The following is a 26001-nucleotide window of genomic DNA, read 5'->3' on the forward strand; positions in this document are numbered from 1 at the left end:
CGTGCATCCCCACTCATCCCAGTGCGTCCCCGCGTGTTGTCCGCGTCACCTCCTCCGTTGTTCCCCTGTCTCCCGTGACCTACTCCCCTGCCCCCCGTGCATCCCCGTCCGGCCCTGTGAGTCTCTGTGACTCGCATCCCCCCATACGTGCCCGTGGTCCACGTGTCCCCGTGTGTCCCCGTGTGTCCCCGTGGGCAGCTGCGACGCGGGCTTCTCGGGCGAGGCGTGCGAGGAGACGTCGCGGGTGCTGCCGCCCTTCCTCTCTGAGAGCTTCCAGACTCCGCCGCTGCCCGGACTCTCCTCCTTCCTGTCCGTGGCCGGGGCGCAGGTGCGTGCCGGGGCGCAGGTGCGTGCCGGGGTGCAGGTGCGTGCCGGGGTGCCGGTGCGTGCCGGGCGGAGTGGCGCGGCTCCCCTCCTCGCGGCCAGGGATTTTGGTTGTCGGCGGATAGCACCCCGGTCGCTGGCGAGCGGCCACAGTCGGAGCGAGGGGCGTCGGGTTGACGGTGATTTCGGTGGACCGGGTGAGACCGGCAGGATGAGTCTCACCCGCGAGAGTCACCGCCTGCAGTCTCCAAAACAACAAAAGCAAAATCAATACACATCAAGGAACGGCAATGAAAATCGGCGCAAGAACAACTGCGTGTAGGATATGGTCTGCCAGGTTCTGGAAATATTATTTGCATCGCCGATCTGGACAGACCCGGCTGAAATGAGGCCTGGCTCACCGAGAGTTTTCAACTTCCGAGTTCGATTCCCTCTCGTGTCCTCTCCGAGGTCAGCTCCGCTTCCAATGAGTACCTGGTATAGTGTGTACACATCATCACTGGTGAGACAAAGGCGGCTGGGTGTGGTTCTGACCCCACTAGGTGTTCGCGAACGGCACTTGCCTCTCCAGTTTTAAGGGCCACGCGGGGAATCTTTGTGTGTGTGTGCGCGTGTGGCGGACGATGTGGGTGTACGCGGTGAGCAGGTGGGCTTCGTGTGCGGTGTGCTCGCCACGGGAAAGTCTCTGGTGTTCAGCAAGGACGGGCCACGTCACCTGCTCACCACTCACCTGGACAGCAGCACAGCCAGGTGAGTGGTGAGCAGGTGCCCACCCACCCACCCATTCGGCTGCCCAGTCATTTACTCACCCATCCACTCACTCACCCACCTACTCACCCACCCATCCACCCACTCACCCGCTCACCTGTTTGCTCCCCCGTTGGTGCCGCGCGGGTGTCAGGTACCTGCAGTTTGCGCTGCGTCTCGGCTGCCGCTCCGAGCTGGGCGGCTGCCGGGCGCCGGACGCCCCCTCGGAGGGGGTGCTGCTCCACTACTCCCCCAACAACGGGGTCAGCTGGACCCTGCTGGCGCAGTATCGGCCCCCCGACTACCGCGAGCCCCGGTAACGACCCCTCACCCCCCCGTGCCCGACTGACCTTGCCTGTATGTCTGTCCGTGTGTCTGTCCGCGTGTCTGTCCGTGTGTGTGTCTGTCTACTGATTTGTCTTTCTGCCGCGCTGTGTCTGCCTGTCTGGCTGCCTGTCCTCTCTGTGTGTGTCTGTTGGTTTTCTTGTCTGTTGAACTGTGTGTCTATCTGGCTGTCTGTCTGTGTCTCTGTCCGCTGTACGCGTGTGTGTGAACTCATGATGAGTTTTGTTGACCGATTTAAACATCCAACATGTTTGCACTGTTGTAATAATCTGAGTGACAAGTGATATCGCGTTTGCCCCCATGGCGTCACGGACGTGATGTCACTTCCTATGACATCACTCGCTCGCCCACGCGTTCCCACATCGTGCCCGAGCGCAGCATCGTGACGGTGGAGCTGCCCGCCGGCGCGCGGCGCTACGGCGTGCAGTTCCGCTGGTGGCAGCCGCGGCACTCGGGCGCGGGCCGCGACGTGTGGGCGCTGGACGAGCTGGCGATGGCCGAGGAGCTCTTCAGCGCCGTCAGCGTCGACTTTGGCGACGCCGCCGCCGTGGCGCAGGCGCTCACCTTCCACCTGGGGCGGCTGGCGCCGTACTGCGGGCGCGGCGCCACGCTCAGGTGAGCGGCCGGCCCGCCGGCTCGCCCTCCGACTCACTCGCCGTCAAACTTTTTGTCGGATTCAGAATCTTTATTTAGGCTGGAGGAGGAAACTTTTGCACAGATGTCCAGTAGGGGCGGGTCAGCAAGTCACAACATCAAAAGATACAAATACAACGATAGGAGTGCAAAGTATTGTAAAGATTATCGAGTCGATAAGTACAAATTGCACAAGTGCATACATTTTTGCCGATGTTTCAACACGAGATGCAAGCTTGGGCAGGGCAGCAAAAAACGAGCACTCCAAGGGCAAGCCTTGTCGGCCAAGGCGATGATGTCACACTTTGTGCGCGACGACGTCATCGCACACAACGTCGCACGCGCATCTGCCCGCTCCTCCCCCATGCGCTTCCCCGCATCTCGCCCCGCCCTCGTCTCTCCGCGCGCGCCACCCCAGTTTCTCCGGCTCCAGCTCGGGGGCCAGCGCGCGCTACGTGGAGACGCAGCCGCTGCAGGTGGGCGTTTGGTACGCCCTGCAGTTCGAGATGGCGCTCGGCTGCGTGGGGGGGGGGTGCCGCTCCCGGCGACGACGACGGCGACGGCGGCGGCGGCGAGGGTGGCGTTGGCGTGCGGCTCGAGTTCTCCACCAATCACGGCCTCTCGTGGCACCTCGTCCAAGAGGTGCCGCTTACCCCCCAACCCCCCCTCCCCCCTTCGTCTTTAACTCAGGTGCCGATGTCTCTCCGTCTCTCTGGCCTGTCTGTTTCCCAGCCTCAGCTCTCACATGTCAATTTGTATCGATTATTGAGCTCATTTGGATGAGTCAGTTGATGTATGTATATTGAACTTTTTTCGCACCGTACGTAGCCAACCGTGCTCATCGGAGGTGCGGGGGAAGGACAACAAACTAAACACAACAACAAGCAGTTCCAAAGAAAAGAGTTTTCAATCTAGAATGGATTGAGCCTGGACTCGGGACACAGAGTCAACAGTGCGGGGGGGGAGGGAGTTCCAGACGGTGGGGGCAGCAAAGCAGCAGAGGCCTCTGTACATCTAACCGTGAGAGTCAGAGGTTGCGGTTTGTAGGTCCGTGACCCCGAACCTTGACCTGCGACCCGCCTTCCAGGATTGCCTGCCGGGCGCTCCGAGCTGTGGGGAGTTTGCGTCGGCGAGCGTCTACCGCTCGTCGGAGCGCTCCAGCTGGAGCCGCGTCACCATCGGCCTCCCCCAGCACACCTGGTGAGCTCCCACACACACACTCACACACACACTGACACACACACTCACACACACGCCTGGTGAACTCCCACACACACACAGCACACCTGGTGAGCTGGTGGGTGGGCGGTGTTCGCAGCCGCGGCCGTGTGTGCTCTGAGGGGGCTGGGGGGTGGAGGGAGGTGGAGAGGGGGGAGGAAGAGAACTGCGTCAGGTCGAGCGCTGCTGTCAGGACTCGGGGATGAGGAGGGCGGCTCGCTTGGGGGATTGGCAGAGGGACCCCGAACGCTGGCACCGGAGCGTGGAAGCTGTTCGGCGCTCTTTCTGTGAGTGTGCCCACACACTCCTAGCTCTGTGTGTGTAGCTGTGTGTGTGCGTGTAGCTGTGTGTGTGTAGCTGTGCGTGTAGCTGTGTGTGTAGCTGTGTGTGTGTAGCTGTGCGTGTAGCTGTGTGTGTGTAGCTGTGCGTGTAGCTGTGCGTGTAGCTGTGTGCGTGTAGCTGTGTGCGTGTAGCTGTGTGTGTGTAGCTGTGTGTGTGTAGCTGTGCGTGTAGCTGTGCGTGTAGCTGTGCGTGTAGCTGTGCGTGTAGCTGTGTGCGTGTAGCTGTGCGTGTAGCTGTGTGCGTGTAGCTGTGTGTGCGCGTAGCTGAGCGAGCGTGACTCACCGCAGGTCCGGAGCGACGCGTTTCCGCTGGAGCGAGGCGCAGCCTGGCGGGGGGGAGCACGGCTGGGAGGTGCTCAGCTGGGAGGAGCACGGCTGGCCGGGACACTCGCTGGAGGAGCACAGCTGGGCGCTGGGCAGCCTCTACGTGGGGCAGCAGTGCCCCGAGGCCTGCCACAACCATGGGCAGTGCCACCATGGCACGTGCAGGTGTGGCGGGCGTGCGGGTGTGGCGGGCGTGCGGGTGTGGCGGGCGTGCGGGTGTGGCGGGCGTGCGGGTGTGGCGGGCGTGCGGGTGTGGCGGGCGTGCGGGTGTGGAGATTGTGATTATGTGGGCAATGTTGTTTGTTAATCGGTGATTAATTTCAGTCGGGTCTGTCCAGGTTGGTGACCCAGAAAATATTTCCACACCCGGCACACCACATCAAGTATGTCTCCTGTCGCTGTGGTTGTGGCGACTGATAGTCACGTGCCACCTACTCTGGTCAAACTGTGACCTGGAGTGAGAAATTAAGCCCTGGTCATGAAGATGATTGATGATGATGATGATGATGATCATGCTGATGATGATTATGATGGCAAAAGGTGAAGATGATAATGACAATGATGAGGCCAGTGTTCATGATGATGTTATGATGATGCTTATGATGCTGAGAATCCATAATAGAGGTTTTTGTTGGGCTAGATCGCGAAAATGTAAATGTATCAGGTAAACAGGACATGCCAATTAGTTACTAGAACAGCACACCAGTGTTTTGGAGAATAAACCCACAACATTTACAATTCAAGTACGATGTTTCGCTGGTGATTACATCTCGTATCATCAGGCGATAGCCAGAATTGTGAAGAAGTCTTCCTGTTTAATTTCTAATTGGCTGTGTCGGGTGGTGCTGGGTTTAACGACACATTTATATTTACGCAATTTAACCTAAAAAATATCCCTTTATTATGGATAATATTGGTCGCGAAAGCCTACGTGTTAAACTGATAATGATTTGTGACGATGACGACGACGACGGTAACGACGATGTGTGCCGGTAGCTGCGACCTGGGCTACGAAGGCCCCAGCTGTCTGCCCGTGGAGGCGCTGCCAACGTCGCTGCACGCCACCTTCGACGAGGATCCCCCGGGGGCGTGGGGAGGGGCGGCCGGGCCGCCGTGGGCGGCCGTCGACGGAGGGGAGGTGCGGCCCCCGGAGCGGGCCTGCGGCGTCGTCGCCGCCGGCAACTCCATTTACTTCTTCAAGGTGGCACCGCGCGCTCCATATGCCTCTGCACGCACGCACGCACACCGGGGATGGAAATTACACATTGCTGTTGTGGGGCGGGGTGGGGGTGAGTCTATCTATAGGGTAGTCGCCGTTGACCTCCCTACAAAGCGGCAGCTATTTGTTGTTACGTGCCGAGGTATTTATCGGGGTGGCCGCTGGAATCCGAACCGCGAGCCTCTGCAACAAGCGGGCAACTCGGCACCACTGGCCCTGGCGCCGGCGTGCCGTCGGTATCGGCGCCGTGCCTCTGGCGTCGGTTCGGTTCGGGCGTAGGAGTCCACGCAGCACCGGTGGTAACGTTGCCGCCCGCACCGACAACGCCGGCGCGCCGTCTCCGGCACTCCCGCAGGGCGGCGTGCGCCGTCTGGTGAGCGCCGACATGGACACGCGCGGCGCCGACTTCGTGCAGTTCTGGCTGCGTCTGGGCGGGGGCCCCGCGGGCGCCGCCTGCGCCGGGGCGGAGCGGCGTGAGGAGGGCGTCCTCCTGCAGTTCAGCACGGACGGCGGCGCCACCTGGACGCTGCTGCTTGAGCTGCACTACCGCGACTACACCCAGGCCAGGTGCCGGCTGCACCCAACAGTTCTGCTGTTGGCATTGTTGGTCACGTGTGGGTGGAGGCGGTGGTGGGGCCAAAGTGGATGATGATGATGATGGTAGTGAACCCGCTGTGGTGTTCTCCCCGTGTCCTCTCAACGATGTTGATGATTGTGGTGATGGTACTGCTCTAATGATAGTACCGATGGTGCTGTTGGTGTTGTTGATCGTGTTCCTGCTGATCGCGACGATGATGCTGACGATGATGACGATCTTGCTGCTGCTGCCCGTGCTGACGCGCGGCACGTCCCCGCATGCCGCAGGTTCGTGCACCAGGCGATGCCCCCGGCTGCCCGCGCCCCCTGCGCCCGCTTGCGCTGGTGGCAGCCGGCGCACTCGGGCTTCGGGCAGGACCAGTGGGCCATCGACGACATCATCGTGAGCGGGGAGGCCGGCCTCAACTTCCTCCCCACCGAGGCCTCGCTGCCCAGGGACCAGGTCTCCCCTCACCCCCCCCCCATCCCCTACCCCCCATACGCAGGGGTCTCCTTAGAGGGGACCGGTAAGGAGTCCTTGCCCCAACAGAGTGTTGTTAGCCAATTGGGGGGGATCTTTATCTATGTGCGTGCGAACCCACGTACGCGGTGGTGTCGTGGTTAGCGCCACGAACCAGGCCACCTGGGTTCAATTCCCGCTCACGGCTGCTAACACCGTTCCAGTCCTGGGCTTCCCCTGGTACCTGTTGCTGTGTGTGAGCGTGTGTGTATGTGCGTGCAAACATCAGCGCTGGGGAAACGAATTTGGCCGGGCGTGGTTCCGGCCACGCCACGCCGACATTCACAGGTGCCGCTCGCTAACGGCACTTGCCCCGACGGCCGCTCGAAGGCTATCCGGGGGGAACTTTGTCTCCGCGTGGTGTTGTCGCCGCTCCCGCCTGACCTCCCAGCTGACCCCGAGGGGGGCGCCGCGCCCGGCCGCCGCGTCCCCTCCCAGCATCTGGCTGACGACGGCCAACGAGGGTCGCCACGGCGACGAGGAGGACCTGTGCTCCCCCCCGTCGCCGACGGCGCTGGTGTTCGGCCTCGCGCAGGGGAACCGCTACGCCGTGACCCGCGACCTCGACGTCAAGCCCGGACACTCGCTGCAGTTCAAGGTGACCCCCCCCCCCCCTAGAGGTATGACCCCGCCCTGGGGGGGTCCATGGCAGTGGGGGGTGGGGGGAGGGGGGGTTATTGCTCGAACGGGGTGAGAACCGTGGGGTCATTCCCGCACGGACCGGCGTGAATAACGCCCATCCTCCTGCGGATGGCGCAGAGCGCTGAACGCCGAACCTTGCTGCTCCATCTGCTGCTGCTGCCCCTGCTGCTGCCCCTGCTGCTGCCCCTGCTGCTGCCGCTACTGCCCCTGCTGCTGCCCCTGCTGCTACAGGTCCGTGCTAGCGCCAATCCCAGTGCCCGCTTTGTACCGCCGCAGCTGAACATCGCTTGCCGACCGGACGGCGGGCGGGAGGGCTCCGGCGGCGTTGCCGCGGGGGACGCGAGCGGTGCGGTGCTGGTGCAGTTCTCCCACGACTCGGGCCGCTCGTGGGCGCTGGTGCACGAGGCGTGCCTGCCGGCGGGGCCCAGCGGCGCCGGCTGCGAGGGCCTCGGCCCGGAGCTCCGCTCGGCGTCCGTGTTCCTCCCCGGGGACCTCCCGCCGTGGACGCGCGTCACGCTCGTGGTGCCCCGCGCCGTCGCCGCCCGGTGCGCTTCTACCGACGCCGCCGCGTCGCGACGGCAGTCTCGGCGACCGCACCGCGACCCTGACTGCCACGCCGCGACCACGCCTCGTGCACCACGAACACAAACACATGGCGATCACAGCCGCCACATTCACCACGTGTCAAGAGCCATCGTTACAACCACCGCAACACAACAACGCGATGACGACAACGACGACGACTGCTGCTACGACCGGCGCACCACGGCCGCAACATCAACGCCATCGGCCGCACGCCCCGACAAGTCTGGTGGAGGCCATATGGGGGATCTTTGTCTTTGTGTGCGTGTGTCCGTGCGTCACGAAGGAAGGTGCGGTTCCGTTGGCTGCAGGAGACAGGGACCCCGGGGCCCGTGGGGGGTCCCCCGCCCCCCCCGTTCGCCCTGGACGAGGTGGCCGTGTCCGAGCCGTGCCCGGGCCACTGCGGGGGCCGGGGGGTCTGCCGGGCCGCCAACTGCACGTGCGACGCCGGATACACGGGCAAGGGCGCGCACACGCACGCATAAAGATACTGATTCCCCGTACAGCCTTAACGGACTGTCGGGACAAGTGCTGTTAGCGGGTAGCGCCTACCAAAGTCGGCACTGTGGCACACGACGGGGTGGGGCGGCCAGCACCACGGCCGACCGCCTTTGTCTCCCCAGTGGCGATGTTTACACACCGCACCAGGTACTCCATTTGAGGCCAAGTCGACCTATGGGAGACCCAGAACCGGCTCCGATAATCATCACCGGTGTTGGTGGCCGTGACTGAATATTGAACTCGGATCGCCGGGTTCCACTACACTACCGCTCCCCACAAGACAAAGATTCCACGTGGAGTACAGCCTTAATAGACTGTTGGGGACAGTGGTGTTAGCGAGTAGCAGGATGGCACAGCACATAAGGGGGTGCGGTGGCCAGCACCACCCACACCACCCCACAGACCCTCGCCCACTCACCAACCCACACACCTTCACCCACTCACCCACCCTCACCCACTCACCCACCCTCACCCACTCACCCACCCTCACCCACTCACCAACCCACCCACCCTCACCCACTCACCCACCCTCACCCACTCACCCACCCTCACCCACTCACCAACCCACCCACCCTCACCCACTCACCCACTCACCCACCCACACACCCTCACCCACCCACCCTCACCCACTGACCAACCCACACACCCTCACCCACTCACCCACCCACCCACACACCCTCACCCACTCACTCACCCACCCACACACCCTCACCCACCCACACACCCTCGCCCACTCACCCACCCACACACCCTCACCCACTCACCCACCCACCCACACACCCTCACCCACTCACTCACCCACCCACACACCCTCGCCCACTCACCCACCCACACACCCTCACCCACTCACTCACCCACCCACACACCCTCACCCACTCACTCACCCACACACCCTCGCCCACTCACCCACCCACACACCCTCACCCACTCACCCACCCACCCACACACCCTCACCCACTCACTCACCCACCCACACACCCTCGCCCACTCACCCACCCACACACCCTCACCCACTCACTCACCCACCCACACACCCTCACCCACTCACTCACCCACACACCCTCGCCCACTCACCCACCCACACACCCTCACCCACCCACACACCGTGACGCCCGTCCTGTCGCTGTGCGTGCATGGCGCAGGCCGCGAGGGCTCGTGCGTGCGCGACGCCGCGCTGGGCCTGGTGCCCCCCCCCGCCCCGCGAGGCCGTCGACCGCTTTGAGGGGCCCGAGCCGGGGCCCCTGTGGGCCTTCGTGCTGGGGGGCCGCGTGGCCCGGGGCTGCGGGCTCCTCGGGGATGGGGAGTCGCTCTACTTCGACGGCGCCGGGCGCCGCGAGGCGCGCACCGTGCCGGTCGACACGACGGGCGTCGGGTGAGTGTGAGCTGTGTGCTGTGAGTGAGTGAGTGTGCTGTGTGTGACTGAGTGAGTGTGCTGTGAGTGTGAGTGAGTGTGCTGTGAGTATGAGTGAGTGTGCGTGGCCTCAAGGTGCACATGGCCTGGCACAAGCGTCGTGGTGACGTCACCGCCACTTAGTGGCGAATGGCGGTTGTTGTTGTTGTATGAGTGTGCTATGTGAGTGAGTGTGAGTGAGTGTGCCGTTGCTGCGGCGTGCCGCGTTGTGACGCAGTGTGCCGTGTGTGCTGCCCCATGCCACAGGATGCTGCAGTTTTTTGTCCGTGTGGGCAGCACCGACCTGGGCGCCGCCTGCTCCAAACCTCGCACGCGCAACCAGGGTGACTCCACGGAACCTCAACCACTCCGCTCGCTCACTCGCTCACCTCGCTCACTCGCTCACCTCGCTCACTCTACAACTCTACTCATTCACGTGCTAGTTGCACAACCACTCACTCACTCAAACCGCTGATTCACTCATCCTCGCTGTATCAGTAGCCACTCGCTCACTCTCCCACGTACTCGCTCCACACAGCACTCGCTCACTCTCCCACGTACTCGCTCTACACACCACTCGCTCACTCTCCCACGTAATCGCTCTACACACCACTCGCTCACTCTCCCACGTACTCGCTCTACACACCACTCGCTCACTCTCCCACGTGCTCGCTCCACACACCACTCGCTCACTCTCCCACGTGCTCGCTCCACACACCACTCGCTCACTCTCCCACGTACTCGCTCCACACACCACTTGCTCACTCTCCCACGTACTCGCTCCACACACCACTCGCTCACTCTCCCACGTACTCACTCCACACACCACTTGCTCACTCTCCCACGTGCTCGCTCCACACACCACTCGCTCACTCTCCCACGTACTCGCTCCACACACCACTTGCTCACTCTCCCACGTACTCGCTCTACACACCACTCGCTCACTCTCCCACGTACTCGCTCCACACACCACTCGCTCACTCTCCCACGTACTCGCTCCACACACCACTTGCTCACTCTCCCACGTGCTCGCTCCACACACCACTCGCTCACTCTCCCACGTACTCACTCTACACACCACTCGCTCACTCTCCCACGTGCTCGCTCCACACACCACTTGCTCACTCTCCCACGTGCTCGCTCCACACACCACTCGCTCACTCTCCCACGTACTCGCTCCACACACCACTCGCTCACTCTCCCACGTATTCGCTCTACACACCACTCGCTCACTCTCCCACGTATTCGCTCTATACACCACTCGCTCACTCTCCCACGTGCTCGCTCTACACACCACTCGCTCACTCTCCCACGTACTCGCTCCACACACCACTCGCTCACTCTCCCACGTGCTCGCTCCACACACCACTCGCTCACTCTCCCACGTGCTCGCTCCACACACCACTCGCTCACTCTCCCACGTACTCGCTCCACACACCACTTGCTCACTCTCCCACGTGCTCGCTCTACACACCACTCGCTCACTCTCCCACGTGCTCGCTCCACACACCACTTGCTCACTCTCCCACGTACTCGCTCCACACACCACTCGCTCACTCTCCCACGTACTCGCTCCACACACCACTCGCTCACTCTCCCACGTACTCGCTCCACACACCACTCGCTCACTCTCCCACGTACTCGCTCCACACACCACTCGCTCACTCTCCCACGTGCTCGCTCCACACACCACTCGCTCACTCTCCCACGTACTCGCTCCACACACCACTTGCTCACTCTCCCACGTACTCGCTCTACACACCACTCGCTCACTCTCCCACGTGCTCGCTCCACACACCACTTGCTCACTCTCCCACGTGCTCGCTCCACACACCACTCGCTCACTCTCCCACGTGCTCGCTCCACACACCACTCGCTCACTCTCCCACGTACTCGCTCCACACACCACTCGCTCACTCTCCCACGTGCTCGCTCCACACACCACTTGCTCACTCTCCCACGTGCTCGCTCCACACACCACTCGCTCACTCTCCCACGTGCTCGCTCCACACACCACTCGCTCACTCTCCCACGTGCTCGCTCCACACACCACTCGCTCACTCTCCCACGTGCTCGCTCCACACACCACTTGCTCACTCTCCCACGTACTCGCTCCACACACCACTTGCTCACTCTCCCACGTACTCATTCTACACACCACTCGCTCACTCTCCCACGTGCTCGCTCCACACACCACTCGCTCACTCTCCCACGTGCTCGCTCCACACACCACTTGCTCACTCTCCCACGTACTCGCTCCACACACCACTTGCTCACTCTCCCACGTGCTCGCTCCACACACCACTCGCTCACTCTCCCACGTGCTCGCTCCACACACCACTCGCTCACTCTCCCACGTGCTCGCTCCACACACCACTTGCTCACTCTCCCACGTGCTCGCTCCACACACCACTCGCTCACTCTCCCACGTGCTCGCTCCACACACCACTCGCTCACTCTCCCACGTACTCGCTCCACACACCACTCGCTCACTCTCCCACGTGCTCGCTCCACACACCACTTGCTCACTCTCCCACGTGCTCGCTCCACACACCACTCGCTCACTCTCCCACGTGCTCGCTCCACACACCACTCGCTCACTCTCCCACGTGCTCGCTCTACACACCACTCGCTCACTCTCCCACGTGCTCGCTCCACACACCACTCGCTCACTCTCCCACGTGCTCGCTCCACACACCACTCGCTCACTCTCCCACGTGCTCGCTCCACACACCACTCGCTCACTCTCCCACGTGCTCGCTCCACACACCACTCGCTCACTCTCCCACGTGCTCGCTCCACACACCACTCGCTCACTCTCCCACGTGCTCGCTCCACACACCACTCGCTCACTCTCCCACGTGCTCGCTCCACACACCACTTGCTGGCTTTCTCGCTGTGCTGCAGGTGTCCTCGTGCAGTTCTCCCCGGACAACGGGGTCAGCTGGTCGCTGCTGCGCGAGCTCGACTTCTCTTCCTTCCTGCTGCCTGAGCTCGTGGGCCTCGTGCTGCCGCCCCCGGCCAAGACGCCGCACACCGCCTTCCGCTGGTGGCAGCCGCAGCACGGTACAAAGACAAAGATCCCACCCCCATAGCCTCGGCAGACTTTTGGAGCAAGTGCAGTTAGCGAGTAGCGCCTAATAAAGGTGCGCGAGGGGGCCGGCTCCATGCCGGCTCCATGCCGAGCCCCATTTGTCTCCCCACGGCAATGTTTACGTATCGCAGCGGGTACTCGTTGGAGGCTGAGTTGACCTAGGGGAGGAGACCGAGGTCCAATGCGTCTGTCCCACGCTCCCCGCGCGTCTGCCCCGTGCGTGTCAGGCCGCGCTGGGGCCCAGTGGGCGCTGGACGACATCCTGGTCGGAGTCAACGACAGCTCCCTGCCCGGCTTCCAGGACGGCTTCGAGGAGCCGGGGGCCGGCGGTGGCGGGGGGCCCTGGTTCCAGATCCAGGGGGGCCATGTGCTTCGCGGCGCCGGCTCCGGCAACGGCGATCACGGCCTCCGGTTCGGCGGCCACTCCGGTGAGGCCTCTACGGCCCGGCCACGGGCCGGTGGGGCTGAGGTGCCAGGCAACGATGAGGGGCGGACAAGGGGGGGGGGGCTTCGTTTAAATCCTTGCAGCAGGGCCCAAGCCGACGACGTCACGCCACCGCTTGTGAGCCGTTGTGACACGGTGCTTTGTGAAGTAGTAGTGCTGCTTTGTGTTGTTGAGTGTCGAGTTGTGTATTGGTATGTCACCGTGTGCCCCCCCCCCTTCCCCGTGTAACCCCCCCCCCCCCGAAACACCGCCTTTGGGCTCCTCCGTCCGCTGCGAGTAGAGCGGCCGCGTCTTGCCGAGACGTGGGACTACCAGGTCACCGCCTCCACCTTCCTGCAGTTCGAGATCAGCGTGGGGGGGGAACCGGGAGGGCACGGTGGGCCCGGCGACGCGCCGCTCCCTGCGGGGGGCGGCGCGGAGGAGGCGTGCGGCGGCGGTGGCGCCGCGGTTGAGCTGCAGTTCTCGCTGTCGGTGGGACGTGGCTGGCGCCTGCTGCAGGAGGAGTGCGCGCCGCCGGCGCTGGGCTGCGAGCGCTACGCGCGCGCCTCTGTCTACACGGCGCAGACGCACGCCGCCTGGACGCGCGTCACCGTCTACCTGCCGCCCGCTGCCACGTACGGCGCGCCGTGCGCCGGCGCCGACCCCGCCCGCCGGTGGTGGCGCCGGCGACGCCACCGGCACCGACAGTGCTGCAGTCACTGCCACCACCGCTACCACCCGCACTTCCAGCGCTCCCAGCAACTTAATCACCACCAGGAACACACAGACTCAGTATTTCCGACTCCAGGAGGTCAGTGTTCCGCAAGGAGAGTATTTTAGTGAGCGAGTTCTAGGCCTCCCCTAGGTGGACTAAAATGAGTACCTGGTGCGGTGTGTAAACATCGCCACTGGGGAGACAAAGACGGCCGGGCGTGGTGTTGGCCACTCACCCCCTCATTTGCTGTACCGGCCTTCACAGGTGCTCGCTAACAGCACCTGCCCCAACAGTCTGCTAAGGCTATATGGGGGATCTTTGTCTTTGTGCGCTCAGCTCTCCCCGCACGCGGTTTCGCTGGATCCAGCGTGGGGGTCCCTGTGGGCCCCGGGGCTCTCCGTGGGCGCTGGACAACGTCTACCTGGGCTCCGGGTGCCCCTGGCTCTGCTCCGGCCACGGCTCCTGCCTCTCGGGGCACTGCCGGTGAGCGACGGCACTCGCCGACGTGCACACTCGCCGGCGTCGGCACTCGCCGACGTGCACACTCGCCGGCGTCGGCACTCGCCGACGTGCACACTCGCCGGCGTCGGCACTTGCCGGCGTGCGCACTCGCCGGCATCTCCACTCACCGGCGTGTGTACGTGACGCGCACGTGCCGCAGGTGCGACGAGGGGTTTGGCGGCGCGTACTGCGTGCCGACCGTGCCTCTGCCGTCGCTGCTCATGGACGACTTCGACTCGGAGCCGAGCGCCGTCGAGTGGCCCCAGCGCCTCGGCGCCGACTGGGGCGGCCCTCCCAGTGGCGCCGTCACCTCCGGACCGGCGCTCATCTTCCGGCAGGCGAGGGCACACACTTGTACACACACACGAACTGGTACATACACACGCACCTGTATGCACACACACACACGTACACACGAAGAGACAAAGATCCCCCGTATAGCCAGTAACAGACTGTAGGGGCAAGTGCTGTTAGCGAGCATCTGTGAAGGCCGGAATGGCACATGAGGAGTGGGTGGCCAGCACCACGCCCGGCCATTTTTGTCTCTCAAGTGGCGATGTTTACACACTGCACCAGGTGTTAATTTAAGGCTGAGTCGACCTAGGGGAGGCCCATGACCTGTTCAGATAATCGTCACTGGTGTTAGCCATTTGCAGGAATCGGACCCACTACATCACTGCTCCCTCCAAGCACATACACACTCGTACACACACACAATTGTACACAAGAACAAAGACACGTGCACACACACTCTCACTTGCTTGTCAACACAGCACTTGACGCTAGTGTCAGGCTTGGTGCACTTTGAGATCACCACGTGAGGTGTGTAAGGTTCGCCGCTGGCAGGAAGTCACGGGACTTACCCAGGTGCTTTGGGTTGAATGACTGAAATGAGCAGCACACACACACTCACGTGGCAACGCACGGGGTGCGTGGGACAGACACGCTGGAGGACTCGTGGGGTGACTCACTGACACGCACTCCCACAGCCTCGCACCGTTCGCTTGCAGCTCTGCTCCATACCCACAGGTTCAAGTTCATTTTGTTTGGCCAGCTGAGATCACCAAAGACCGGGGTAGAGTCTCATTTGCAAGAGCGACCTGGGGGCTCGCACACCCACACAGCGACGTGCTCGCACGCTCACCACTGGGCGAGCGCGATCTGGCAAACGAGTGGCTGAGCTTGCGCCCTTCTGCAGGAGGGGCCCCGCCTGCTCGTGTCACGTGACCTGGACTGCACCAGCGCGCACTTCCTGCAGCTCTACCTGCGCTTCATCTCCTCGGGTGCGTCTCCTCCCCCTCCTCGCTCGCTCCCCGCCTCACTCCCCATTCATTCCACTCGGCTTCACCGCACCGCAGCAGACTTTGACTCCAACCCTCCCGATTCCTCCTCGCTCCACCTCGCTCGCTCCTCCACCACGCCGCAGACTGGAGCGACCGCTCCCACGCCGTGCTGCTGCAGTTCTCCATCAACGGCGGCATCTCCTGGCGGCTGCTGGACGAGCTGGGCCCCCCTTCCACCGGGCCCCCCTCCGGACCCGCCGACCCCGCGGCCCCCCCCGCGGACCGGCTGTTTGTGAGCGCGCCGCTCCCCCACACGGCGCAGACCAACGCCACGCGATTCCGCCTGTGGCAGCCGCGGCACGGAGGTGAGGAGCCCCCACGCCCCTCGCCCAACAGCAACCCGCAAGGTCGTGATCCCGACCCCTGCCCCCCCCCCCCCCTTGAGGTGCCGCCTCCCCCACACCCCCCCCCCCCCCAGCAGCACTACCTCCAGTACCACGACCGCCACCACCACCGCGCTACGCCTCTCCCCCCAGGTGACACGCCCTCTGCCCACCTACGCCGCCCCTCACTTCCACGTACCCCCCCCCCCCCCCCCGTGGCCCCGCGTGGCAGGGCGCGAAGCACACGTGTGGGCGCTGGACGACGTGCTGCTGGACGGGGACGACGGCGGCCCGGGCCACGCCCTGCTGCTCGACTCGTTCGGCCCCCAGGGCCCCGGGGGGCTCTTCCACCCGGGGGGCCGCGCGGGGGCCTACTGCGCCGGCCACGGGGGGGGAGCTGGCGGGGGCGGCGCCGGCGGCGAGGACGATACTGTGTATGTTGGGCACGTGACGCTGTGTGTGAGACATGTGACGCTGTGTGACGCTGTGTGTGTGACGCTGTGTGTGTGAGACGTGTGATGCTGTGTGACGCTGTGTGTGTGAGACGTGTGATGCTGTGTGATGCTGTGTGTGTGACGTTGAATGTGTGACGTTGTGTGTGTGAGATGTTGTGTGATGCTGTGTGTGTGACGCTCACGGCGCACCAACACCAGTGACGATTAACTGAACCGGTTATGGGCCTCCCCTAGGTCGACTCAGCCTCAAATGAGTACTTGGTGTGTAAACATTGCCACGAGGGAGACAAAGGCGGCGGGGCGTGGTGTTGACCAACCAGCCCCTCGTGTGCCGCGCAGGGTTGGTGCCACCGCCCTGGTGTTCGCGGCAGGCGGTGACGGCGAGCGCTCGGCGAGCACGCGGGACCTCGTGGTGGCGGAGAACACCGTGCTGCAGTTCCAGGTGACGCTCGCGTCTGGCGCCGTGGCACTCGCTGCCGTTTCCCGGCCGCCCCGACGGCAACCAACGATTTTTTTTATGTTTAATTTCGAAATTTTATAGCGTGCATATTCGTGTTTCTTTTCCGGTCGCAGATCGCGGTGGGGTGTGGCGAAGACACCGCCGCCGGCGCTCCGGCCACGCCGGTGCGGCTGGAGTTCTCGCGCGACCGCGGCGCCACCTGGCACCTGGTGCGGCCGCTGTGCGCCGGCGCTGGCCGCCCGGGGGGCCCCCTGTGCTCCACCGAGCGCCACCCGCCGAGCGTCTTCTACGCCGGCGCCCGGCCCGGGTGGGCGCGGCACGCGCTGCACGTGGGCAAGCTGCAGCTGTGCGGGTACGGAGACGGCGGCACCGCCGTCGCCAACGCCAACGCCATTATCGACAGCTTCATGATCACCATCGTGATCACCGTCAGCTGCAGCAGACTCTGCACTTGCAATGCCTTCACCTCCACTGTCATCATCACCATCATCACCATCCCCACCACCACCCTGTAAGAGTCGGCTCTGCTGCTCTCCTTAGCCTCCACCACCCCCCACAGTTTCAGTTTTGCCCCCTCTTAACCTCCGCCCCCCCCGCCCGCACGCGTCCATCCTCCGTCGATGCCCGCAGGCCCGTGCGGTTCCGCTGGTACCAGGGCTATTTCCTGCCGGGGAGCGCGGGGGGGGGGCCCGTGGGCGCTGGACGGTGTGTACGTGGGCCCGCAGTGCGAGGACATGTGCAGCGGCCACGGCGGCTGCGTGGGCGGCGCGCGGTGCGAGTGCGACGCCGGCTTCTCGGGCCCCACGTGCGCCCGGCGCCCGCCGCTCCGGAGCTTCCTCTCCCACGACTTCGAAGGTGATGCGGCGGGACGCGGGTCGTGCCAACGCGCGTTCGCGAGACTCGAAATGTTCGTATGCAAATCATTCCCATCGGGTAAATATTTCCTCAAATTGACTTAAAAATTCTAAAATCCCAAAGTGTTTCAACTCCAAACTGGTCCCCAGTCCTCGTCGCTTGCTTCCTGGCGCTCCGCGCGTACACGGCAACGCGCGCACGGCCACCACGGCACGCAGCGCTTCGTTCCAACGTTGGCAAACGCCACCGGGGAATGTTTATGCTTTACCCGCACCCTTTGCTGCCGTGCCCTGCAATGTGGATGACTGCCCCGTGCTGGCTACCCCCGACGGCCGTGCGGTGCGCGCAGAGCCCCCGAGCGAGGCCGAGTTGGCGGCGTGGAGCGGTGGGCGCGTGTCGCGCCGCTGCGGGGTCCTCGCCGACGGCTCCAGCCTCGTGTTCGCCGACGCAGACGGCGGCCTCCGCATGCTGCTCACCCACGACCTCGACCTCTCACGCGCCACGTCAGTTGCACGCACGCACATACGCACGATCGCGAGACGAATCTGATCCTAAAGACTAACTCCAACCCTAGTTCTGACTCTGACCTTGACCCCGAAGCCTAACCCGCACTCTGAACCTAAATCACCTAACCTCGGCCCGAAAGCCTCACCGTCGCCGTATCTGTGAACCCCGTGTCTAACCCCGACCCTAACCCTAACCCCGACCCCAACTCTTTCTCCCTGACCCTGGGCGGCACCGCGCAGCTTCGTGCAGTTCTACGTGCGTCTCGGCTGCAGCAAGACGGCGCCCGACCGCCGCTCCGCACCGCTGCTGCTGCAGTTCTCGACGGATGCCGGGCAGAGCTGGCGCCTCCTGCAGGAGCTGAGCTTCGGCGAGTCGGGGACGGCGCCGCGCTACGTGGCACTGCACGTGCCGCGAAAGGCCGCGACGCCGGCCACGCGCCTGCGCTGGTGGCAGCCGCTCCTCTCGCCGGCGCTCTACACACCCTGGGCGATCGACCAGGTGGCGCCGCGCAGACCAAGATTACGGATTTTGTCCACGGGTTTCCGTGTTTTCCGGTTCCGCCGTTCGACCGAGTTGGCCGTCGCCGGCTTCGCGGTCGGAAGGTCGCGAGTTCCTGGTTGAGCTTTCCAGTTGGCAGCTGTATCTGTCTGCCCCAGTGGTGGTGACAACCCATTGTGGGCCCCAAAGAGAAATAGCGATGGGAGGAGCATCGCGTGGCTACTAACATCACGCGGCGGACACGCTGTGCTACTTTCACGAGGCTCAAATCGCCGCCGCTTGAGGCTAATAAGCAGACAAAATTACAATCGTGATGATCTCGAGCGTAATCAAAGTTACGAGATTTGTAAACGGTTAAAAGTGGCCGCGTTCCATTTAATGATCCAACATTTAGAGTTTGTTATCCCGACACCCCTTGATCCACTCGGGCCACTAATCCCTGGCGGGGGCGGCGGCGCCGCCGTCGCAGGTGGTGGTGGGGGGCGGCGCACCCGGCTCCTCGGTGCTGGAGGACGACTTCTCGCTGGCGCCGGGCGACGCCTGGCTGCTGCTGCCGGGCGGGCACCGTGGCCCCACGTGCGGCTCCGCGGGCGACGCGCTGGTGTTCGGGAACAAGTCGTCGTCGCGCTACGCCGTGACGGGCGACCTGGCCGTGGGCGACGACTCCTTCCTGCAGTTCGATTTCGTGGCCGCGTGCGGCGATGCTGGCACCTGCTACGGTGAGCGCGCGCGTCTCTGTCGGCCGGGCGCTGGCGCTGGCCACACCACCCGCACGTTTGCCGTGACGGCCTTCGTCGGTGCTCCTACACGTGACAAACAAGACTTGCCCCAACAGCCCGTTAAAAGGCTACGCGAGGGATCTCTGTATTTGTCTTGGCTACGTTGGCACAATGGGGAGCACAGCGGTCGTCTCAGCCAACCCGTAACACCTGGGTCTGTCCCGTGACCTCCTACCAGCGAGTGCTTGCCACTTTTCACGTACTCAAAGCGCATCTAGTCTGGCGCAAGCGCAGTGGCGAATGGCGACGGTGGCTGTTGTCGTCGTTGTGATGTCCGCAGCGGTCGCCCTGGAGTTTTCGCGCGACCTGGGCGTGACGTGGCGGCCGCTGCTGCCCGACTGCGCCGCAGCGCACGCCCCCTGCTGGCTCCACGCCGTGCCGGGCTCCCTGCTCTCCTCCGACCTCTACCCCCGCTGGACCCGCATCACCATCCCTCTGCCCCCGTCCACCCGGTGCTTCCGCGTGTCCCCCCCGCGTGTCTCCCCCCGCGTGTCTCCCCCCGCGGGGTCTCCCTCGCGTTTCCCCCCCGCGTGTGTCCCCGTGTCTCCGTGTCCCATGTCTTCATGCGCTGTCCCATTGTTATCTACGTCCCTGTTTTCCCGCCGTTATGTCCCTGTTGTCTCCCCGTGTCCCGGTGACCCTATGTCTGTGCGTCCGTGTGTTCTTGTACCCGCTGCATCTGTATCTTCTTGTGACCAGGTCAGCGTGTCCGTGTGTCACCCCCTCCCCCCCCCGTGGGTCTCTGTTGGCCTCTTGTTTCAGCATCCCCGTGTGTCTCCACGTGTTTAGATGTGTTCCCGAGTTCACGTGAGTTCCTCTGCCCGTGTTCCTCTGTCCCGAAGAGTTCAAAATGACCATGGGGCTTCGTGTCTCCGTACGTGTCTCCGTTTCAATGCCTCCGTGACCCTGTTCGTCTCCCCATGGCCTCGCTTGTCACGCCGCTGCGTACCCCCTCTCTGCCCACGCATCCCCAGCTCCACCGCCACCAGGTTCCGCTGGTCCCAGCCGTTCCCCTTCGACTGGCAGCAGAGCTGGGCCCTGGACAACGTCCACATCGGGGACTCGTGCCCCGACGCCTGCTCTGGCCACGGCCGCTGCACACGTGGGGCGTGCACGTGAGAAAGGGGGGCACGGGAGAAGGGTGGGGGGGGGGCAACATGGGTGATAGTGCCAGCGATGTTGAGTAAGTTACCAAATGTACCGTTTGGACTTGGACAACCCAGCGCTTTCAGAAAGCCCGTCCTGAATTTTTCTCTTTGGGTTAAAATCTTCTGGCCTCGCGCTTGACTCGCGATGCCAGCAAAGGGCGGAGCTGCCGGAGCAGTGGGAGGAGCCGAGCGGTGGTGGGCGAGGCCGACGTCGGGAACGGCGAATGGTGCTCGCCGTGCGCGAGGAGCTAGCGACTGAGTGGGCGTGGCTGTGTGACAGCGGGTGGGGCTGGCGGGAAAGGGGAGGGGCTTCTAGCTCCGCGCCGCGTGTCCCGGTCGAGCCTCGCAGAAATGCGGCAGCGGCAACGTCGCGTGGACGTGGCCCTGCGACGATGCCCCCTTCCCCAGGTGCGACGTCGGCTGGGCCGGCCTATACTGCGACGAGGCCACGGAGCCGCTGCCCACGCAGCTCAAGGACGCCTTCCAGGGCCCCCCCGCCCCCCAGCGCTGGCTGCAGGTGGCCGGCGGCGCAGTCGAAGCCGGCTGCGGTTCCCTCGTCTCCGGGACGGCGCTGCACTTCACCGGGGTGAGCTCTCCACGCGCTGAGGCCGACCACCGCCGCCACCACTCCCACTGCCACCCGCTAGGCATGTTCAGACTGCACGCGTGTGTGTATTTACCGGTGTGCTCGTGTCCGTGTCTCTGCGTCGTCTCCGCACGTCCGTGCGTTGCCCGCGCGTTCACGCGCCGCGTCGCGCAGCCGTGCACGCGGACGCTGGTGAGCGTGGACCTCGACCTGACGCTGGCCGAGTTCGTTCAGTTCACCTTCTCCTGGGGTTGCGCCACGCCGGCGGGCGGGCGCGAGCCGGCCGTGCTGCTCCAGTTCTCCACTAACGGCGGCGTCACCTGGCAGCTCCTGCACGAGCTCACGCAGGGCGGGTACGACACCCCGACCCCCACGTTCTGGTTGTGTGCGCGTGTCCACACGTCAGCCCACGAGTATTGAGCGTGTCAGTGTGTGTGTGTGTATATGTGGGGAGCGGTGGTGTAGCGGTTAGCACGCTGCCCTATGAACCCGGCGACCCGAGTTTGATTCCCGCTCACGGCCCACATTGGTGACGATTATCTGTACCGGTCCTGGGCCTCCCCTAGGTCGACTCCGCCTCAAATGAGTACCTGGTGCGGTGTGTAAACATCGCTACTGGGGAGACAAAGGCGGTCGGGCGTGGTGCTGGCAACCCACCCCCTCGTGTGCCGTTCCGGCCTTCATAAGTGCGACTTGCTTAACAGTACTTGCCCTGACAGTCATATAAGGCTATACGGGGATCTTTGCCTTTGCTTCGGTAGCGCATCGGCTAGTATGCCTCGATTCCCGCTCACGGCCAACGCCGGTGGCAAATCATTTGTCGCCGGTCCCGGGCTTCCCCTCGGGCTGACTCGGCCTCAAACGAGCGCTCGCGTAACCGTGCCCCCGTGGTCCCGCGGCGCCAGCTTCGTGAGCGTGGTGCTCCAGGAGGAGGCCCGGGCGGTCGGCGTGCGCCTGCGGTGGTGGCAGCCGCGGCACGGCGCGCGCGACGGCACCGACTGGGCGCTCGACTCGGTGCTCGTGGGCGGCTGGCGCCAGGAGCGCCCGCTCGGCATGCACGACTCCTTCTCCGTGCCGCTCGCCCGCCTGCTCGACCTGCCGCAGTCCGACGGCGCCCCCGGCGGCGACGGCGACTCGCTGCCGACGGTGGACACGCGGCACCTGGTGGAGCGTGAGCCTCCTCCCGCCAACCCCCACCACGCCCCCCACAAACCCCCCTTTCCTTGATTGAAAAATCTGAATATATAGAGGACTGCATAGCTTGGGCAATTGCTGGCTGCTGCTGCTGCTGCCTTCCAGCTTTGTCCGTGGTTCCTTGGAGATTGTGAGAGATGCAATTCGCATGAACTACGCGATTACATTAAACTACACAATTATTATAATTACACGAGAGCCTGGCAGTGTGTGGCTGGGCCAGCGTGGAAGAGTAGGCCAAAATATCCTCGAGCAATTCAATATTATTTTTTAGCCAGTTACCCAGCTACATTTGCAGGAGGGGCGGGGGGGGATGATCCGTGGGCGCTGTGAGCACAGAACAAGCACAGCAAAGCGATCCGTACGGAGGAACGTGCAGCAGGGTAGAGAACAAAGCCGTTGCGGGGCCTGCACCTCTGCCGCTGACCCGGCTCCTCTTCTCCCGCGCAGTGCACAGCGGCTGGCTGTTCCACGACGACTGCGAGGTGGGGAGGTTCTGCGGGGCCCCGGGGGACGTGCTGCTGTGCGGAGACGCCACGGCGGGGGGCGCCGGCGACGCCGTCGTGCTCTCCACGCACGACATGGAGCCGAGGCCCGGCTGGGTGCTCCACGCCAAGGTGAGACGATGCGGAGCGCCCTGAGCCCCGAGCCCCTGGCCGCTCGGGCGAGGCGACGTCTTCTTGTCTCCAAGCGCGCACGTGGCCGAGCGGCGACTACGCTGCCGCTCGTGGCTGCCTGTGGTCCAGCGTTGCCGAGGCAGCAGGGAGGGTTGGTGGATCGCACTCGGGTGTTGTGAAATGCCCTTCCCGCGCGCTCGCCAGAAGGCGGTACAGCAAAGTGTGGACTAATCTCCATCTTTTTCCATCTTGCCCCCGCGCGTAAGGTTTGGGTTTACTCCGGGTGCTCCGGTTTCCACCCACGTGGTATGATAATAATAAACACACTCGTCATTTATCTTGACACAAAACCCAAATATAGCAGCAGGACCCTCCTGAACCAGAGCCCTACGACTCGGTGTGGCTCTCCTGGATAAAGTAAATAAATAACGATGAAGTTACCACGGGCCTTCCCACAATGCCTTGGTGCCCAGATGGTCGTGGGCTGCCGGGACGGCACTGAGAGCCGGGACGAGAGGGGCGGCCCCGTGCACGTCCAAGCGTCCGTGGACTTCGGCGTCACGTGGCGCTACCTGCAGCCGCAGTGCCTGCCCGCCGACCCACAGTGCACCGGGGCGGTGGCGCAGGCCTCGGCCCTCTTCCCCTCGCGCCGCTGGAGGAGGGTGACCTTTCCCCTCGATGACAGCCTCACGGGGAGGTAGCGTGCGTGCGTGTGCGTGCATGTGCGTGCGTGCATGTGTGTGTGTGTAGGGAGTGGTAGTGCAGCGGTTAGCACGGCCATCACCAAACCGGTCTTGGGCCTCCCATAGGTTGACTCGGCCTCGAATGAGTACCTGGTACGATGTGTGCAAACATTATCACTGTGAAGACAAAAGGCCATGAGCCCAGCCCAGATATAGTACCACCTGACGTGATCTTCACATTGGCGGTTACAATTGATAAGTTCACAACATCAGTGAATCACGTGATAATCTCTTGACCTGAGTGAGGGCTATTAATAAGAAATTCATTCTCCCTGGCCGTGTAAATAAAGAGAGGTGATTGAAGTTTTTCTAGCTGAGCTGGTACCGGTTTGTGCTGTGTGAGCGGAGTGGAGTGGACCTTGGCGATGAGTGGAAGATCTACGGCCTGTGTTGGGCGAACTGCACGTGAAGAACGCCGACGCGGCCTTCACTCTCTTACGACTCGCGTGGCGCAAAAGCAGTGCAGCGAAAATGTGTCACGCGGTTGCAAAGTTACGGGAAAGTGGCGTCGCGATCACCGACGTGTCGTGTCAGCCCACGTGACGCCAAGCGTGACGTTGCGGCAACTCCGGCGGCACAACAACGCGATCGCACGACTGGGCGCTGCGCCGATGCGCCGCACGGCCACACGGCCCTACGTGGTGGCGTTGACTCGCTCGTCCCCCTCTTGCTGCCGCCCCGCCAGGCCCGTGCGGTTCAGGGCCCTGCAGGAGGAGCTGGGGGCCCCGTGGGCCCTGGACGACTTCTGGGTGGGGCCCGCGTGCCCGGGCCACTGCGGGGGGCGCGGGGATTGCGTGCGGGGGGCGTGCGTGTGCGACCCCGGGGCCTCCGGCGAGGCCTGCCATGGCACGCGGCTTGGGCCGGTGGGATGCGCGTGCTCACTTGCCTGCACCTGCACCTGCACACACTGGCATCGCGCGTCTGGATTACTCACACGCGAGCGTTGTGCGTGACCGCTCAGTCGTTGCTGAAGGAGCGCTTTGGGGGGGCCGCTGGGACCCCTGATCCGGATTCGTGGGAGCTGGTGGAGGGCGGGGGGCCCTGCCCCTCCTGCGAGGTCGTCTCCGACGGCGCCGCCCTGCACTTCCGCGGCGTGGGGGCGCGGCAGGCCGCGACGGCCGAGCTGGACCTGCGCGGGGCCACGTGAGTCGCCATGGGGTCAGGGGGTCACGGGGAGCACCCCGGGGTCTTTCAAAGCACCTCGGACTCCTCGGGAGTTGAACCCAGCCTGAACAACTGGTAAACGCGAAGTCCCGTGAGAACACGGCGCTCGATCTACACGGTTGCATCTCGTGACTGCGTGTGTCATGCTGTGTTGTGTGGTGTCCTATACCTTGTAAACTTACCGAATGTCCTGGCTTGGCCGGGAACAGTCCCAGTTTCAAAAAGCCTGTCCCAATGTCCCCAATGTAAGTGTTGTAAAATCCGGGATCTTGCCCCAGGGTTAAAATGTGATAGGGCAGCGAGCGGGGCTCTTGTGGGTGGAGCTACCCGAGTAGTGGGCGAGGCCTATAAGAAGTAGGCGGAGTAAACATCGCAAAGAGCAAATCTACTCGCTCTGTGGGCAGCGCTTGCAGGCGAATGGGTGTGGCTATATAAAAGTAGGAGGGGCTGATTGCGCCTGCCAGAAATGTGGTAGCTTGAGCACTCTGTTATGGTTTATGCGTTGTTGACCTGCTGTGGGCGTACGGGGTGTGTGCCGTCCCGTGCGGTGCCCAGGTTCGTCCGCTTCTGCGCGCGGATCGACGTTGGTGCAGGCCCCACCGCCCGGGGCCACTCCGACTCGGTGCTGCTGCAGTTCTCGACGGACGGCGGTGAGAGGCGCCGGCGCCACCGCCACTCGCGTTGTGTGAACCTCTTCACGGTGTAAGGGTTAGCAACGTAAAGCGTCGCCACGCTGCTCCAGCCAAAACGGTCGCTCAGTTGAGAGACGTTGTAGCCATGGGGGGGGGGCGGTGGGGAGGTGAATGAACGGTGCTCCGTTACCTGAGCCACAAACCTGTGCTGCGTTGGCTTCGTGTCTCCCTACCCCTCGGCTACAGCACCTGCTGACTGAGAAACGTGCGGCACTGCGACACCGTACCACCCCCCCTCCCTCCCCCTCCCTCCCCCAGGTGTGCGGTGGCACCTGCTGTTTGAGATGGAGGCCCAGCGCTATGCGACGGCGCGCTGCGACCACGTGGCGCTCTCGCCCGCGGCGCTCTCCAACTCGACGCGCCTGCGCTGGTGGCAGCCGTGCCCGCTGGGCCGCGCGGGGCTGCTGAACTGCACCGCCGCCGTCGCGCGGGCAACGTGGGCGCTGGACGACGTGCTGGTGGGCGGCGAGGAGGTGAACCCCAGCATCCTGGTGGACGACTTCCAGACAGGTGAGAGTCCCCCGGCGGGGCCGCTGGGCGG

The 26001-nt window shown here is 63.9% G+C and overlaps 1 protein-coding gene across 1 annotated transcript in view; it reads left to right on the forward strand.

The window, feature by feature from the left end:
• Nucleotides 1-26001, forward strand: part of RELN (reelin) — a 47140-nt gene that overhangs the window by 16490 nt on the left and 4649 nt on the right. The window contains 43 exon segments of the mRNA XM_078861133.1: nucleotides 199-328; nucleotides 971-1074; nucleotides 1226-1387; nucleotides 1795-2031; nucleotides 2468-2573; nucleotides 2575-2691; nucleotides 3137-3249; nucleotides 3897-4097; nucleotides 4929-5133; nucleotides 5507-5718; nucleotides 6016-6190; nucleotides 6639-6845; nucleotides 7166-7434; nucleotides 7758-7930; nucleotides 9115-9158; nucleotides 9160-9344; nucleotides 9630-9706; nucleotides 12270-12428; nucleotides 12684-12884; nucleotides 13182-13515; nucleotides 13932-14078; nucleotides 14257-14434; nucleotides 15295-15379; nucleotides 15523-15744; nucleotides 15995-16196; nucleotides 16557-16659; nucleotides 16791-17029; nucleotides 17308-17356; nucleotides 17358-17532; nucleotides 17882-18035; nucleotides 18279-18537; nucleotides 19007-19256; nucleotides 19597-19768; nucleotides 20291-20431; nucleotides 20873-21050; nucleotides 21225-21403; nucleotides 21956-22221; nucleotides 22695-22861; nucleotides 23335-23558; nucleotides 24290-24467; nucleotides 24566-24747; nucleotides 25324-25418; nucleotides 25719-25970. Of these exon segments, the coding sequence (XP_078717259.1) occupies nucleotides 199-328; nucleotides 971-1074; nucleotides 1226-1387; nucleotides 1795-2031; nucleotides 2468-2573; nucleotides 2575-2691; nucleotides 3137-3249; nucleotides 3897-4097; nucleotides 4929-5133; nucleotides 5507-5718; nucleotides 6016-6190; nucleotides 6639-6845; nucleotides 7166-7434; nucleotides 7758-7930; nucleotides 9115-9158; nucleotides 9160-9344; nucleotides 9630-9706; nucleotides 12270-12428; nucleotides 12684-12884; nucleotides 13182-13515; nucleotides 13932-14078; nucleotides 14257-14434; nucleotides 15295-15379; nucleotides 15523-15744; nucleotides 15995-16196; nucleotides 16557-16659; nucleotides 16791-17029; nucleotides 17308-17356; nucleotides 17358-17532; nucleotides 17882-18035; nucleotides 18279-18537; nucleotides 19007-19256; nucleotides 19597-19768; nucleotides 20291-20431; nucleotides 20873-21050; nucleotides 21225-21403; nucleotides 21956-22221; nucleotides 22695-22861; nucleotides 23335-23558; nucleotides 24290-24467; nucleotides 24566-24747; nucleotides 25324-25418; nucleotides 25719-25970 (7508 nt within the window).

The sequence above is a fragment of the Lampetra fluviatilis genome, chromosome 11, assembly GCF_964198595.1.
Source record: "Lampetra fluviatilis chromosome 11, kcLamFluv1.1, whole genome shotgun sequence".
NCBI classification, from domain to species: domain Eukaryota; kingdom Metazoa; phylum Chordata; class Hyperoartia; order Petromyzontiformes; family Petromyzontidae; genus Lampetra; species Lampetra fluviatilis.